Source organism: Prionailurus bengalensis, chromosome E3 (genome assembly GCF_016509475.1).
Source record: "Prionailurus bengalensis isolate Pbe53 chromosome E3, Fcat_Pben_1.1_paternal_pri, whole genome shotgun sequence".
Classification (NCBI taxonomy): Eukaryota; Metazoa; Chordata; class Mammalia; order Carnivora; family Felidae; genus Prionailurus; species Prionailurus bengalensis.
This window is the reverse complement of record NC_057357.1, coordinates 6,768,112-6,783,127: the sequence shown is the minus strand read 5'-3', so window position 1 is coordinate 6,783,127 and position 15,016 is coordinate 6,768,112. Positions and strand designations below refer to the sequence as shown.

Sequence of the window (15,016 nt, the reverse complement as noted above, 5' to 3'; positions counted from 1 at the left end):
CCGCCGCGTGAAGCCCACGGCCGTCCGGCAGGACGACCTGCCCGGGCATCGGGCCGAGGGTGTGGTTGGCAGTGGGGCCCGGGGCCCGCCTCTGAAGTGCATTAACTAGAATGTTGTCTCGTAAGGTTCTACAGGCGCGGCAGGGCCCCGGCTCTTCACCATCCACCTGATCGATGCCAACACAGACAACCTTCCGAAGGCCCACACCTGGTAAGGACCTCGCTGTGGCATTGCGGGGAGCCTGTCCCTGCGCCTGCCACCCCGCGCGTGACTCCCCATGCTTCCTTTACCTGCGCCCCAGGACAACTGGCCGTGGAACCAGTGTCAGGTGGGATGAGCGCTTGGCCGTGTGTCACATGAGGGTTATCGGAAGTCTCTTTCGTGAAACCAGTTTTGTCGTGAGATGTGATTAACGGCGGCCGGCACTCGGCAGCTCCAGCCTTGCCTTTGCTGGGCCGCGCGTGTGCACACACGTACCTCCCTGCGGGGGAGTTGTCATTTTCAATCCGGAGTTCCCAGTCTTTGCTTCCTGTGTTTTCCTTCTTGGAACTTGGTGATGGATGCATCTTGCACATTGAAAACTTCTTAACTTTCCTAAATTTTAACATCACTCATACCTGTAGCAGATGATTTTCCCTTGCGGTTTAAAAATCAAGTCACTTATGTACGCTTTGTCTCAGAAACCACGTATCAAAAAGACCAGCGTGTCCGGTTCGCGAGAGCCAGTTCTTTGCCATCGAGATGTGTAACACTGCAACAGAAGCTTCCTGATTGGGAACCCAGGGGTGTGGGTTCAAGTGCTTACATGGCCAAGGCCCTACCGAGGCTGTGGCGCCCAGCCCCGCGTGGCCGTTACAGACACAGCATTGTGTTGACCCACGGCAGCCGCTTTCTTCCCTAGGACTCTGCCCTTTCATAGTTGAAAGTTTAGAATAAAATGGATGTGAGAACTGTCCTCAGATGCTGAAGTCCCAACTTTAAGAAAAAAACTATCACACGGTTTAGCCCAGTTCTTTCTTGACAAAAACCATCCTTAACTGCTTGACCACTAGTAATTCAGTAGGTCACTATCTCGGTCAGAATTTTGTATATTTTGACTTATTAGGAGAGAATATCCTTCTTAAAGGATGCCTTTTCTGTCTTTTTTTTTTTTTTAATACAACACTAGAATTTCTCCAGGGAAATGTTGATTTATCTCCTCCTATCAGAGATTTGACGTTTTACTAGTTTTGAGATAATAGTTTGTTTCTGCAGGAAACATCCCAGACTGCCCCATTTGGTCTCAGGTCAAGTCACGGAGGATTAGACAGACAGGCAGTGGATTGTCAGTGGTGATCCGACAGTCGGCCAGTCTGGATTACGGGGGTCCACATGCGAAGAAGACAACCACCACTGCATCAGGAAGGATCTTTGTCCTGATATAACCAGGACATAGTAATCGGTTTAATTTTGGCTTTCAAGATCTTAGGACTTATTTTGTTCTGTGTTCCATGAAAAATCTTTGCTTTCGAAACAGAAAAGCACCAGGGGGGAGTGGAAAACTTGCCTGTACCCCCCACCCCAGCTGGGCAATGAGATGCTTGGCCCCATCCGCCTGTATACTCACATGCTGCTAGCTCGAGGCCCTGAATGCTCTGCTCCCGCCTGGACCAGGGCCTAGGTCCAGATGGCCCCAGCAGTGACTCTGTCGCTCTATTGTCCTCTTTCAGCTTTAATCGGATCGACATTCCACCTTACGAGTCGTACGAGAAGCTCTACGAGAAGCTGCTGACGGCCGTGGAGGAGACTTGCGGGTTTGCCGTGGAGTGAAGAGAGCAACCAAAGGCAACAGATTCTAGCTCATGACCACCAGACCAAAAGCAAGCTTTCTGTGCGCCTCCTGCGAAGCTGGCTGAGGCCCGGGAACCCTAGATGACCCGAGGGAAAGGGTTTTCTCCCCTCCTTTTCGTTGGGGGAGCGAGGGGGGTGGGGGGACTTTGGTTGGCGGCTCCCACCCATATTTTCCTCCTTTCTGACAGTGATCCCCGCCCCCCCCCCCCCCCCCCCTTCCATCGCCCATCCAATAAAATGCAGCCAGGTTTAGCATTTGGCTTCGGTCACACAGGATACCCTGCAGCGACTGTAACCCACATGGTTGGTGATAGGCTCACTGCCCTGTGGTCTTTATAGGAGGATCGACCCACAGGTTCTGGAACTGAGCTTGGCTTACTGAGGGTTTGTAACCGGTAGCTCTTCTGTCTCCAGACAGTCCTGAGGTCCCTTTTCAAGTTCTGCAGCTCAAATTGCAGTCACACCCTAGCAGCCTGCTCTGGGAAGCAGATTAATTTCTAACTGAAAAATAACCGTATTGTCCATTGGAATTCTGCCCCAGCAGGAAGCTTGCATCCAAAATGTGCTTCCCTTTTGGAAAAGTAAAGGAACTGGGGCAGCTTTTGCTGGAGGCCTGGGGTATTTTTCAGGGGATCCTGGCTGAAAAAACTTGTTTTGCATAGAGAAAAATGATCTTCCTTTTAAGAGTCCCTTTTGCCACATTATCTATCTAGCTTGAGATATTTTTCCAGTGAAAATACCACATAACAGAGCTTATAAAAGAACACACCAAACCAGCCTCAGATCCATGCAGCCAGTCCCGGGCTGCGGCTCCCCCACCACCTGTATGTCGAGGAGGGTCGGCTGGGTCACTTGAATACTAACCAAGTGTTGTGCCGAAGTTGCTAAGAGCTGAACTAACAGAATTCTGCTGTTGTAGCTGCTGGCTTGGTGCAAAGTAGCCTCACAGGGAGAGAGGGAACGGGCCACCCCACTGACTTAAATCCACCCTGAGTTACGGTTTGACGAAGAGTAGGGCACGAACGCAAACCTGTCGGTGGAGGGGACCCTTCACCCTGGCTCATTCTGCTCGTTTCCCGGGTGTCGGGTGGAGACGCGAACAATCGCTACTACTCAGTTCGCTCGCCCAGACGTCCTCACATGACGAGCAAGGCCAAAGCAAGCCTGGACCCTGAGTTTCCAACACCATTTTCCAATTTGCACAGAAGTTCAACAGTATTTGAATAAGGTGGTTTGATTTGCGATGAACTTCCGTGAAGGGCAGCAGCCAATCGTCCTGTTTGGTTTTTTGTTGTTGTTTTGTTTGGTGGGGGGGTAGGGGGGCAAATGTGGGGTAATTCATCAGGAAGACATTTCACTGTCCCAAGTTTGCCGTTGGTTTCGGAGTTAAGCGTTGGGATCCAGCTGCGGGTCTGAGGTGGGTCTGGAAGGCTTTCGGGTGACTCTCTTTTTGTCACGGATACCTCCGGAGCTAGGTGAGTTTGGAGGCGAGCTCACCCTTGTGGGTCTTGCCGTGTGGTTCTTCGGCTTGCCCCGAAGCATTCTGTGGCTGCCGTGCGGGAGCTCGGGAACCCCTGGGAGATAGACCCTCCCTCGGAAGAAGAAGTTCACCTGGTTCGGTGGGCCGTGGGCTGGCGGCTGTGGGTTCCAAGAGCTGTGAGAGAGCGCGCGTCTGGCCATTTACGGAGGAGGTGCCAGGGTAGAGAGGATGTCAAGTGTGACTGCTGCAGAGGAGAGATTAAATCCGTTCAGGAAGTCCAGGCCGTATCATGGGCTTGGACTGTCAGAAGTTCTGCCTTGCCCCGGTCAGGCTTACCCCGAGTCTCGCTCGTTTACCATCGTCCTTCAGAGGGCGTTCTAGAAGCTGGCTCCCCCTGACTCTCTAGTCCTCCCTCTTAACCTTCCTCTGCGAGAGTAAGGAAATGTCGGCTATGGCCCTTCCCCCACAGAGGCCTTCTCTCGAAGGTGCACGTCAACCCCCCAGTGTGAGGAGGAGACCTCCACGGAGAGCTGAGGGCACATCCAGACCGAGCGGGGGAACCACGGATTGTTCCTGTGGTTTGGCCCAGAGCTGTAGGAATGAGCGGGGAGACGAGGGTCTAGCGGGACTGTGGCACGTGGCTCCTGTAAGACGATCTTCCTGCTGTTGGGAGGAATAGTCCTTAGAACCCGTGCCTGCCAGCCCCATGCTGCCCGTGGGTGTCAGGCGTGGGCCCAGCACGCGGGACCGGCCTGTAAGGCGGGGCTTTCCTCCCTCATCAGTCGTCCTCGTCAGCTGTGCGTTACATTGGGGCCTGAAAGAGCAGAACTTTCCAGAGCCCTGGTTTACTCTTGCCAGACAGGCCCGTCAGTAGCATTGCACTTCTAGAACCTCGGATTAGGCCTTTTGAACCACGGAAAGAGCAGTGTGGCAGACAGTGGGTAAAAGCTCCCGATGACTCCACTTTGGGTCCACGTGGACCCTGTTCCCACGAGCTCTCGTTTGTGGCCCTTGGTGATCCCCAACACCCCCCGCCCCCGCCGTCCCCTTCCCACCCGTTGGCCCAGATGCTTCAGGGGCCCGACTTGCAGGCTTGCCCTCACCAGCGGTCATCAGCCGACCCTCAGGGATGCAGCAAACCACCGCTCTGCCAGCGCTGTAGGAAGGAGAAACAAAGGGGCTGCTTGGGGGACACCGTCAGGGCAGCTCTCCCTGAGGGGAGACTCTGCCCGCCAGGAGTCCCGTGCTCCCCGAGCTTGCTCGGCCGCGTGGTCCCAATTCAGGTGAGGGGGTCCTCCACCCTGAGCTGTCAGGAGTGGCCTTCCGCAGAGAACCCGCCCCATCCCCCCGGCCCTGTCCGCAGCCAGGCGCGTGCCGCACGGCAGCCTTCCCGAAACATAGTATGAATTTTTAAAATTTGTTTATTTTTGTTTCTCAACCACTTTATAATGTATTTTTTAATTTATTTTGTAATGTCTTGTTTTTAAGTATTGCTGCTATCCTTGTTATTCTTCCCACTGTTTTTATTGCTGATTTATTTTGTGAAAATTGTACACTAATGTTCCGTTTTATGTCAAAATCAAAAGTATTTAAAGAAATACTAGTTCTATTTAATGTGGTTATGGAACCAGCTGGAAACACAAAACAAACAGTGATTGTACAGCAGGCTGGACCCAGGAGGTCAGGTTCATTTTGTTACATATGCAATAAACTCACGACTTTACATTTTTTTGGCGTCTGATACTTTGGTGTGGAGATGAGATTCCTTTTTTTTCTCTCCAGTCCCGCAAAAAAGAAAGTCAGTGGCTTGAAATACTGACAAGGACCTTCTAGGGAAAAAGGACAGACTTCAGAATTGTAGAAGGAACTGAAAAAACACGGCAGGCAGTTGAAAGTGCTCTACCAAAAGCAGAAACTTGTGGGATCGAGAAATTTTTGAAGCTGTTGACTGGTTCCTCACATGCTGGTCATGTTTGTTGGTTTGCATTTTTATTTTTCTTTTTTAGATATTTTTATTGTGGTAAGAAAGATACACGTAGTATCTGTCAGTGTATCCACTGGTTAAGGTCTACCTCGGTGGCATTAAAACATTCACAATATTGTATCACTGCCAATGTACCCAAACACTTTCATCCTCCCAAACTAGAACCTAGACCCACTAACCAGTAACTGCTGCTCCTCCTTCCCCCGACACCTGTCCTACTTGGTCTCTGTGAACCTGCCTATTCTAGGTACTTCATGTAAGTAGAATCATAAAATATTGGTCTCTCCGTGTCTTATTTCACGTAGTGTAACATTTTCAAGGTCTACCCATGTTGAAGCATCTATCAAAATTTCACTCCTTTTTATGGCTGAGTGGCATGCCACTGTAGGGATGTACCACATTGTGTTTTTCCGTTGATTTGATGGACACTTGGTGGGATAATTTTCTTTGTCGACTTGACCCAGCCAGGATACCCAGAAAAGGCATTACAGAGTAACATCTGTGCGGTCTTGGATTTCTCTCAGCAGTGTTTCGCAGTTCTCAGTGCGTAAGTCTTTAGCCTCCTTGGTTAAGTTTATTCCTAAGTATTGCATTCTTTTTGATGCTATTTTAAATGGAATTGTTAATTTTCTTTCCAGATTCTTCATTGTTAGTGTCTAGAAACACAACTGATTTTGGTGTGTTGGCTTTCTAGGCTTCAACTTTGCTAATTTAATGATGTGTGTGTAATCTTAATGTTGTCTACATATAAGATTGCATTGTTTGCAAACAGTTTTATTCTAATTTGGATGCCTTTCCTTTCTTTTGCTTGCCTAATTGTTCTGGCTAGCACTTCCAGTACTATCTTGAATAGAGGCAATGGGAGTAGACATCTGGTCTTGTCCTGACCTTAGAGGAAAAACTGTCAGTCTTTCACCTTTGAGTATGATGTTAGCTGTGGGGTTTTTCATATATGGTTTTCATCGTGTTGAGGTATTTTCCTAGTATTGCTAGTTTGTTGAGTGTTTTTAACATGAGAAGGTATTGAATTTTGTCAAATGGTTTTGCTGTGTCAGTTGAGAGTATTTACTTTCCCTTCCGTTCTGTTAATACGGAGTATTAAATCAATTGATTTGTGTATACTGAGTGATTCTTGCATCCTAGGAATCCTCTTTTATCATGATGTGTATAAAACTTTTATTCTATTGTTGGATTCGACTTGCTCATGTTTTGTTGGGGATTTTTTGCATCCATATTCATGAGGGATACTGACCAATAGTTTTCTTGTAGTGTCTTCATCTAGCTTTGGTATCAGGGTGATGCCGGCCTTCTAGAATGAGTTAGGAAGCATTCCCTCCTTCTTTTGGAAGAGTATGAGGAAGATTGGTGTTGATTCCTTAAATGTCCGGTAGAATTCGCTGATGAGGCCATTGGGTCCTGGGCTTTTCTTTGTCGGGAGGTATTTGATTACTGATTCAATCTCCTTAACTAGTTATAGGTCTATCCAGACTTGATATGTCTTCATGATTTAGTCTCCGTAGGTTGTGTGTTTCTAGAAATTTGTCCATTTCTTCTAGGTTAACCATTTTGTTGGCATATAGTTATTCACAGAGCTCTGTTATAACCCTTATTTCTGTAAATTTGCAGTAAGATGCCCTCTTGTGTCATTGAGTCCTTGTCCTCTTCTCCCGCTGCAGGCATCTAGCTAAAGGTTTGCCATTGTGTTGTTTTTTTGTTTTTGTTTTTTTGGAAGAACCACCTCTTGGCTTTGTATTGGCTTTCTCTATTGTTTTCTGTTCTCTATTTTATCTCTGCTGTAATGTTGTTTCCTTCCTACTGCTGGCTTGGAGCTTAACCTTCCTCCTTTTCCAAGTTCCATAAGGGATAAAGTAAGTGGTTGATTTAAGGCCCTTCTTCTTTTTTAATGTAAGCATTTATGGCTCTAAGTTTCCTTCTTAGCACTGTTTTCAGTTCGGGTATGCTGTGTTTTCAGTCATTTGCCTCAAGATGGGTTCTAATTTCCCTTGCGATGTATTTATTGCTTGGCTTTCACATATTTATGAATTTTCCTTCCGTTATTGGCTTCTACCTTCAGTACATTGTGGGAAGAGCAAATATTTTATATGCTTTTTTTTTTTAATTTTTTGAAACTTGGTTCGTGGCCTCACAGAATGTCATTTATTATGGAGAATGTTCCACGTGCACTTGAGGGAAATGCATATTTTGCTGTTGTTGGATGTTGTATATATGTTGGTTACGTCCATTTGGTCTGTTGTGTTGTTCAAGTCCTGTCTTTCCTTACTGACCTACCTGGTTGTTCTAGAGTCCGATTACTGTAATGTAAAATTTCCATTTTGCCCTTCTGTCTTTCAGTGTTTGCTGTGTGTGTCTCAGGATTTATCTGTCGAAGTCTGTTGAGTTTCTTAAAGTTGTATATTCATTTCTTTACTCAAATTTGAGAAATTTTTGTCCATTACTTCTTCAGATAAGTTCTCTGCCCCTTTCTCTCTCTCTCTCTTTTTGGGAGTCCAAGAGTGCATATGTTTGTCTGTGTGGTGGTGTCCCATAAGTCCCTTAGGCCTGCTTCACTTTGTTTTCCTTTTTGCTCCTCTGTTTCAGTGATTTCAGATGACCTGTCTTTGGGTTCACAGATTCTTTTCACTATTCAGGTCTGCTGTTGAATCCCTTTATTGCATTTTTTCAGCTCCAGAATTTTTTAAAAGATTTTATTAATTTAATTTTAATTTTAATTTTATATTTTATTTTATTTGAGAGAGAGAGAGAATCCTCAGCCGGTTCCATGCCCTGCACAGAGCCTGATGCAGGGCTCAATCCCACAATTCTGGGATCATGATCTGAGCATCAGATGCTCAACCAACTGAGCCACTCAGGAGCCCCTTAATAACATACATAACTTTCTGATATTCTCATTTTGTTCATGTATCAGTTTCTTGATTTCCTTTAGCTCTTCGAGCATATTTAACAGTTACTTGGTTGAAGTCTTTTCTAGTAAGTCGGATGCCTATGTTTCTTCAGGGATGGTTTCTGTGGTTTCTGGAGATAAAGATTTTGTTTCTTTGTGCCCTGTTTTCCTGTCTCTTTGTATGCCTTGAGATCTTTGTTGAAAAGTAGTCATTTGAAAAAACAGTCCTGTCTGCCCAGTCTTTGCACAATGGCAGGAGACCTTCACTAAATTGCAGGGTGTGTTCTAAGACTTGTGATCAACCCAGGGTAATGGCTTAAGTCTTGGGTCTTTTATGGGCACGTGTTACGCCTGGGCCTGTACTTCCCCCAATCCCCAGCCTGTATACCTGGCTGCTTTTCAAAAGTCTTAGTTTTCCAGAGTCTCCCCCCAGCTTCTTCTCAGAACCTTAGATGTTACTGTATTCTTCTGCCCATGAGAGCGTGCCCCAGCCCTCCATGGGTCATCTTTCCCTGTCTGAGCTCCAAGTCGGGCACAACAGAAACCCCAGTCCCCTGGGCAGTCCACAGACAGGTCAGAACATTGCCAATGAGTTCTGCTCTCCTCCTTCCAGCAGGAAGGGAGGAAGCCAGGAGGAGGCTGCTTCCTCCCAACCACACATTGTCGTGCCAGGAAGGGTTGAGGCAAAGGCAAGTAAAACTGCCACAAAATCCCCTACCATTTTGACCATGGCTTTTTCTCGATTGGGCGTTTGCCTGGTTGCTGTAGATTTTGGAATGATTTCCAGAGGTCCCATAGTTATTTTAGTCAGTCTGTAGGTCCTTTTATGTATTTATTTTCAATGTTTCCATGGGGGTAGCACAGGCCTGGAGCTTCCTACTTGGCCATCTTCAATCTCTGCCTTTTGATTAGAGAGTTGAATACATTTGCATTTAGTTACTCCTAAGAAAGAACTTGTTTCTTCCATTTTATTGTTTTTTATGTGCCTTATAGCTTTTTTTGTCCATCACTTCCTCCACTGCTGCCTTTTGCATTTGATTTTTTATAGTGACATTTTGATTCTCTTCTCATTTCCTTTTGTGTCTATTCTATAGATATTTTCTTTGTGGTTACCACAGGGATGACACTTAACATCCTAATGTTACAACAACCTAATTTGTGCCAACTTAAATAGCACATAAAAGTCCCTGATCCTGAATGGCTCCGTCTCCCCCTTCTGTTACTGATGTCACAAATTACATCTGTATATAGTTAGGTTTTGTAATGCATGTGCCTTTTAAATCCTGTAGAAAATAAGTGGACTTAACAAACCGAAATTATAATAATAATAGCTTTTATAACTGCCCATGTATTTACTTTTACTGGAGATTCTGATTTCTGCTTACAGCTTTGAGTTACTGTATCCTTTCATCTCAAATGGAAGGACCTCCTTTAGCATTGTTTGTAAAGCAGTTCTGTTGGTAACAAACTCCCTCACTTTTGAAGAGCAATTTTGCTGGATATAGAATTCTGGCACCTTCTTTCATCAATTTGAATAAATCAACCCTCTGCTTTCTGACCTTCAAAGTCTGATGAGGAATCTGCTCATCTTCTGTGGATTCCTTGTATGAGAAAAGTCACCTCTCTTGCTGCTTTCAAGATTCTTTGGTATGTCCTTGAATGTGTTCTGTCTTGAGTTTATCCAACTTCTTATAGTTGTAGATTCATATCTTTCATCAAACTGAGAAGGTTTTTGGTCATTGTTTCTTCAAATATTCTTTTGACTCCTTTCTTACTCTCTGTTCTTTTGGGATTCCCACCATCTATGTTTTTCTATTTAATGGTGTCCCATGGGACTCTGGTTCTGTGCACTTTTTTTCTCAGTTTCAATTGTCCTATCTTTAAATTCATTGATTCTTTCTTCTGCTTTAAATGTGTTTTTGAACTCCCCTAGGGGATTTTTCATTTTAGTTATTGCACCTTGCAGTGCTGGAATTTTCTTTTGGTTCTTTTGTATAAAACTTCTGTATCTATTGACAATTTTTTTTTTCAAGTAGGCTCCATGCCCAGCACGGAGCCCAGTGCAGGGCTTAAACTCAAGATCCTGAGATCAAGACCTGAGCTGAGATCAAGAGTTGGACACTTGACTAAGCCACCCAGGCACCCCGATATTCTTATTTTTGGCCACATAACAGCTCACCTGTCTTACCTGATGGTCAGAAACAGATGGATAGATACAAAATGCCCTCAAGAGGCAGAATGGCAAGACCTGGGATTGAATCCTGGCTTTGTAATTTGACCTTGAACGTGTTACCTTCCCTGTGCCTCGGTTTACTCATTTGTAAAATGGGGAAAACATCATCTTTCTCCCAGGGGTAGTGCACCACTGAAATATGTTGCACACAGACAAGCTCTGTCGTAACGGATCATACTGTTCTGTCGTAATGTTCATGTGAGGCAACGCTTTTCACATGAGAGTCTTACCTTTCTGCATCTTGCTCTCCTCGCGCACCTTGGGCACAGGATGGCGGGCTGCTGCTGCTTCTCCCCATCTGGCCAGGAGCTGTCCTGGGAACCTGGGCAGCCGCTGACAGAAAAAACAGCTCCCCAGGAGATGCAGAGAACTCCGGCAAGGGTTCCCTGCCGCCCAGTGCGCCGGATGGGAACCAGAGTCTCCAACCATCTTTCGGGGCCCTGGGCCAGGAGATGAAAGGATTAGGAGGGGTTGGGAGAGTCTTGAGTTTGAATCCTGCTCCAGTTCATAACCATGTGACGTTGGGGGGATTACTTAATTCTTGAGCCTCCGAAAGAGCAACACAGAGGATTCTCGAAACGTTGACAAATGACTCGGGTAAGGTGATGCTGTGTCAGAAGAGTCCTTCCGTCTGAGGATGGTGATGTCCAAGAGGGGCCTGCAGGAAGCTTCTGGGCCCCTGGAGATGCACGGTTCCTTGGTCTGGGTGGTGGTGAGGGAGTGATTACAGATGTTAAGAGTCAAGTTGTTTGCTTAGTGAAACAGAGGACGGGCCCACCCTCAAACCTGCAGCCACAGCCTGTCAGAAGAGACCCCTGAGGGGCATCTGCCCTGTTCCTCCTGGAAGAGACCTCCTGGTCTCCACACAAGGGCTGGGACCCCAGATCCAAACCGCCTCAAGCCCTGGACAGAGGAGCAGTGCTGGGTGACCTGGGGAAGACTCTGTGCCCGCATATGGTCTAGAAACCCCACCCCACCATTCTTTCATTTTCTGTACGGGGCTGTGCAAGCTCCCCAGCTGACACTCGCCCCATCAGCTGCCCTCCCTGGGAGCCCTTCTCCGCGCCAGCAGCTGATTGCACCCCAGCCGCCTTCCCACGGCTGTGCTCTCTGGCACCGGGTGACCTTTGAGCTGGGGGGGGGGGTGCCTGGATGCAGGGGCGGGCCGGACGCAGGCCTGTCCATCTGCACCTCCCCAAGACCACCCCAGTGCCCCCATACTGCCCTCTTCCTTTTGCCCCCTTTTCCACTCACCACACGCAGAGGAGCTGTGAACACGTCACCGCAGGGCACCCTCTCTGTTGCCACAGGAATGGAAGGATGTGGGGCAGACTCGCCTGTGGCCTGGCAGCTCAGCCAGGGAGACTCCGCTTCCTCTCAGGGAACCTGCATGGAGCTGCTTGGGGGCTGGCCAGGGCTCAGCCTCCCGGGACCCAGACGCCCCAGCCCCAGCCGTCCGGCCCCTGGGAGGAGCACTCGGCCCCCCGGGAGTCCCATTGTGACATCAGCGTCCCCTGGGAGTCCCACTGTGACATCAGCGTCAAGGACTTGCGGGATGGGTTCAGAATCAGGTTTCCTTGCTCACAGCCAGACCTCACATTCCTGAGACATGAACACTGAACATCCCTCTGGCTTTTAAGGGACCCGTAGTGCAGTCACTTGTGTGGGACCCTCCAGAACCCCTCCCACAAGCCTCTCCATTCAAAGCCAGACCCAAACCAGGAGGGGCCCGTGAGCAGGAGTCTTCTGTGCGCCCTGCAGGGCAGGTAAGGCCTTGGGCCCCAGAATGATGCAGGGAAGGAAGGGTGCTGGCCTGGCTGGCACGCCGGCCCCCGCGGCTCATGGGCTCATGTGATAAGACACACGTGTCCTGAGCCCTTGGGCTGACGGGTAGGGCCGGGGTGACCCGAACTCCAGGAACCACCTGTGGCCCCCGGGGCCCTGTCCACCTGCCCCAGGGGTTCCTCTGTCCTATGCTGTGGGTGCCGGGGGAGCGCCCGGTGGCCTGCTGACGGCTGCAGTGCTTGTCGCCATGCTGGTCATGGTGCCCAGTGGTGACACGGTGGCAGGGGACCCGAGACGGATCACTGGGGGAGATGGCCACGGTGAGGGTCGTACTTGATTGTTCATCACGGAACGCCTGCTCTGGGTAGACAGGACAAGGTGCCCTCCCCGGAGGAGCTCAGCTTTACACCCGAAGAGTCTAGAGGCCTTGGAACAAAGTTAATGGAAGCCAGATGACCAGAAGAGAAATCAAGAAAAATGAAATTTGGAGGCCATTCATAAAGATCTGGAAAGCTCCTACTCTGTACTTGGGCTTCATGTCAAGTTTCAGAGGTGAACTGAGCAAAGAGAAATCTCAGCGTGTGGAACAACGGTGCCGTCAGTCGTCGGAAGATGCCCCAAAACACACCCAGTGGCGAGGGGACTACAACCAAAACGGCCTCCAAAAGCCAGCAGAGGAATGAGCCCCAGGAACGCCCGGATTCAGCAGTGTCCTCTCCAAGGAAGCAGAAAGCCTCTTTCAGAAGCAGGAGAGGGGCTGGAAGAGACAAGGGTCAGCACATCGAAGAGTCAAACCCAGAGGGTTCACGGGCCCAGAGTCCGGGTCAGTTCCCCCAGTGACACTGGCCACCCCCAGCCTGTCCTGCAGCTGAGCCCCAGGAAGTCTTGGCCGGTGTCATGGAGAGGACACGGAGGGAGGGGGGCGCGGGTGGGACGGCTCCTTCGGGACCTGGAAAGCCCACAGAAGGCAGGTCACGAAGGGTTTGGAAGAAACTGACCGATGCGGCTCAGTGAGATGCTTTCACAAGTCTTGAGAAAAGACAAAACCACGTGTGTGTTAGAGTAGCAAGGAAAGATAAAACCACCAGTGCCCTTACAGGTCACATTTAAACTCCCCAGAGAGGGGCGCCTGGTGTGGCTCAGTTGGTTAAGCGTCCGACTCTTGGTTTCAGCTCGGGTCATGATCTTACGGTTCATGAGTTTGAGCCCCGCACCGGGCTCTGCGCTGACAGTGTGGAGCCTGCTTGGGATTCTCTCTCTCTGCCCCTCCACCTGCTTGCGGTCTCTCTCAAAAATAAAGTTAAAAAAAATTTTTAAATCCCCAGAGAATGCTTCACTGTAGTCACACACACAAAAACACGGTGATGGATACACACATCAAATCATTATGTCGCATGCCTTGAATGAATACAATGTTCTGTGTCAGTCGGGTCTCAATAAAATTGGAAAAAATGAAAATTTATAAACTTGCATAAAAAAGTACACATTTAAAAATGTGTCAATAATAACTCACATATGAGAGTTATAGGATCTTCTGGGTTTGAAATAATATTTTTTTTGTGGAAGTATAGTTGACACGATATTACATTAGTTTGAGGCATACAACGTAGGAACTCGATAATTCTAGACGTCATGCTGTGCTCCCAAGTGTGGTTACCACCTGTCATCATATGACGTGATCACAGCACCACTGACTATGCTCCCTGTGCTGTGCCTTTCATCCCTGTGACTTACTCATTCCATAGACGGGAGCCTGTACCTCCGAGCTCTCCCCTTCGCCCATTTTGCCCATCCCCCGTCCCCAGGGTTTGAAAAATATTCAAAATGGGTTTGGTGTTTACCTGATGGGGCTGGTGTAGTCCGAATCACTGCTTCTAGAGGAACCAGGTTCTAATTCTAGAGTCAGAGAACTTACATTAACTCGTGATCACCTAAGAAAGCTTGTGCTGGGCATAGAACCTGGATGTTAAAAACTTCCCATTTTCGGGGCACCTGGGTGGTGCAGCGTCTGACTTCAGCTCTAGTCTCATGAGCTCGCAGTTGGTGGGTTTGAGCCCCACCTCGGGCTCTGTGCTGATAGCTCAGAGCCTGGAGCCTGCTTCAGATTCTGTGTTTCCTTCTCTCTCTGTCCCTCCCCTGCTCACACTCTGTCTCTCTCCCTCTTTCAAAAATAAACATTAAAAAAAATTTTTTTAACTTTCCATTTTCTTTTATGATTCCCTAAATAAAGTCACAGATAGTGAAAGGAGTTCCAGCAGAAACTGCAAGAAGAAATGAATCTCCACTGACCATTTAATCAAGAATGAATTCCCTGTGTAAAGAGAAAGGAGAATCTTTCTGCAGCAATTTAGAAGATCAGACACATGTGAAGAGCTGGAACCAGGTCAAGAGACCAAAATTCTTCCGGAAACGTCAGAAATCCTCAATGGCCTCTCTCAAGGCCAGCTCATTTCCCATGAGGAAACAAAAAAGGTGAGGCAGACTTCAGACAAAAGTTACTCAGAAGAAATTAAAAGCCTAACATATGTCTCTAATGTTTCTGGCAAAGCATCTGGCAGGGGCTCATGAGGCCCAGCAGGGAATCCTCTGGAACCAGACTCCTCAGGAATAAGAAGGAACGTGGAGTTGTAAAGGTGCAGGGTCCAAGTGTGACCACGTCCCCCACAGGCTCAGGCCCGCTGGACAAGGGACCCTCCACTGAGTGCGTCATCCTCCTGAACCCAGGCCCAGACGCACAGACACTCATCTGTCCACAACAGCTGGCTGAGATGCTGGACTTCCCTTCCGACTCAGGCGTCACCC

General features: G+C 48.3%; 1 protein-coding gene and 1 long non-coding RNA gene across 6 annotated transcripts in view; one reads left to right on the top strand and one right to left on the bottom strand.

Annotated features, from left to right (window-relative positions):
• Nucleotides 1–5,038, top strand: part of SMURF1 (SMAD specific E3 ubiquitin protein ligase 1) — a 110,710-nt gene extending 105,672 nt beyond the window's left edge. For 3 of the 5 annotated variants that reach the window (XM_043559680.1, XM_043559676.1, XM_043559679.1), the window contains 2 exons: nt 126–210; nt 1,710–5,038. In XM_043559680.1, the coding sequence (XP_043415615.1) occupies nt 126–210; nt 1,710–1,809 (185 nt within the window). In that variant the 3' untranslated portion in view covers nt 1,810–5,038. The remainder of the gene's footprint in view (nt 1–125; nt 211–1,709) is intronic. The other 2 variants (XM_043559677.1, XM_043559681.1) reach the window with 1 other exon arrangement.
• LOC122471282 overlaps nt 1–12,069 on the bottom strand; it is a 38,826-nt gene extending 26,757 nt beyond the window's left edge. The window contains exons 1-2 of the long non-coding RNA XR_006294162.1: nt 11,684–12,069; nt 10,660–11,131 (exon numbers count right to left, since the gene is read on the bottom strand). This is a non-coding gene — a long non-coding RNA (uncharacterized LOC122471282). The remainder of the gene's footprint in view (nt 1–10,659; nt 11,132–11,683) is intronic.
• Nucleotides 12,070–15,016: the final 2,947 nt, after the last annotated feature.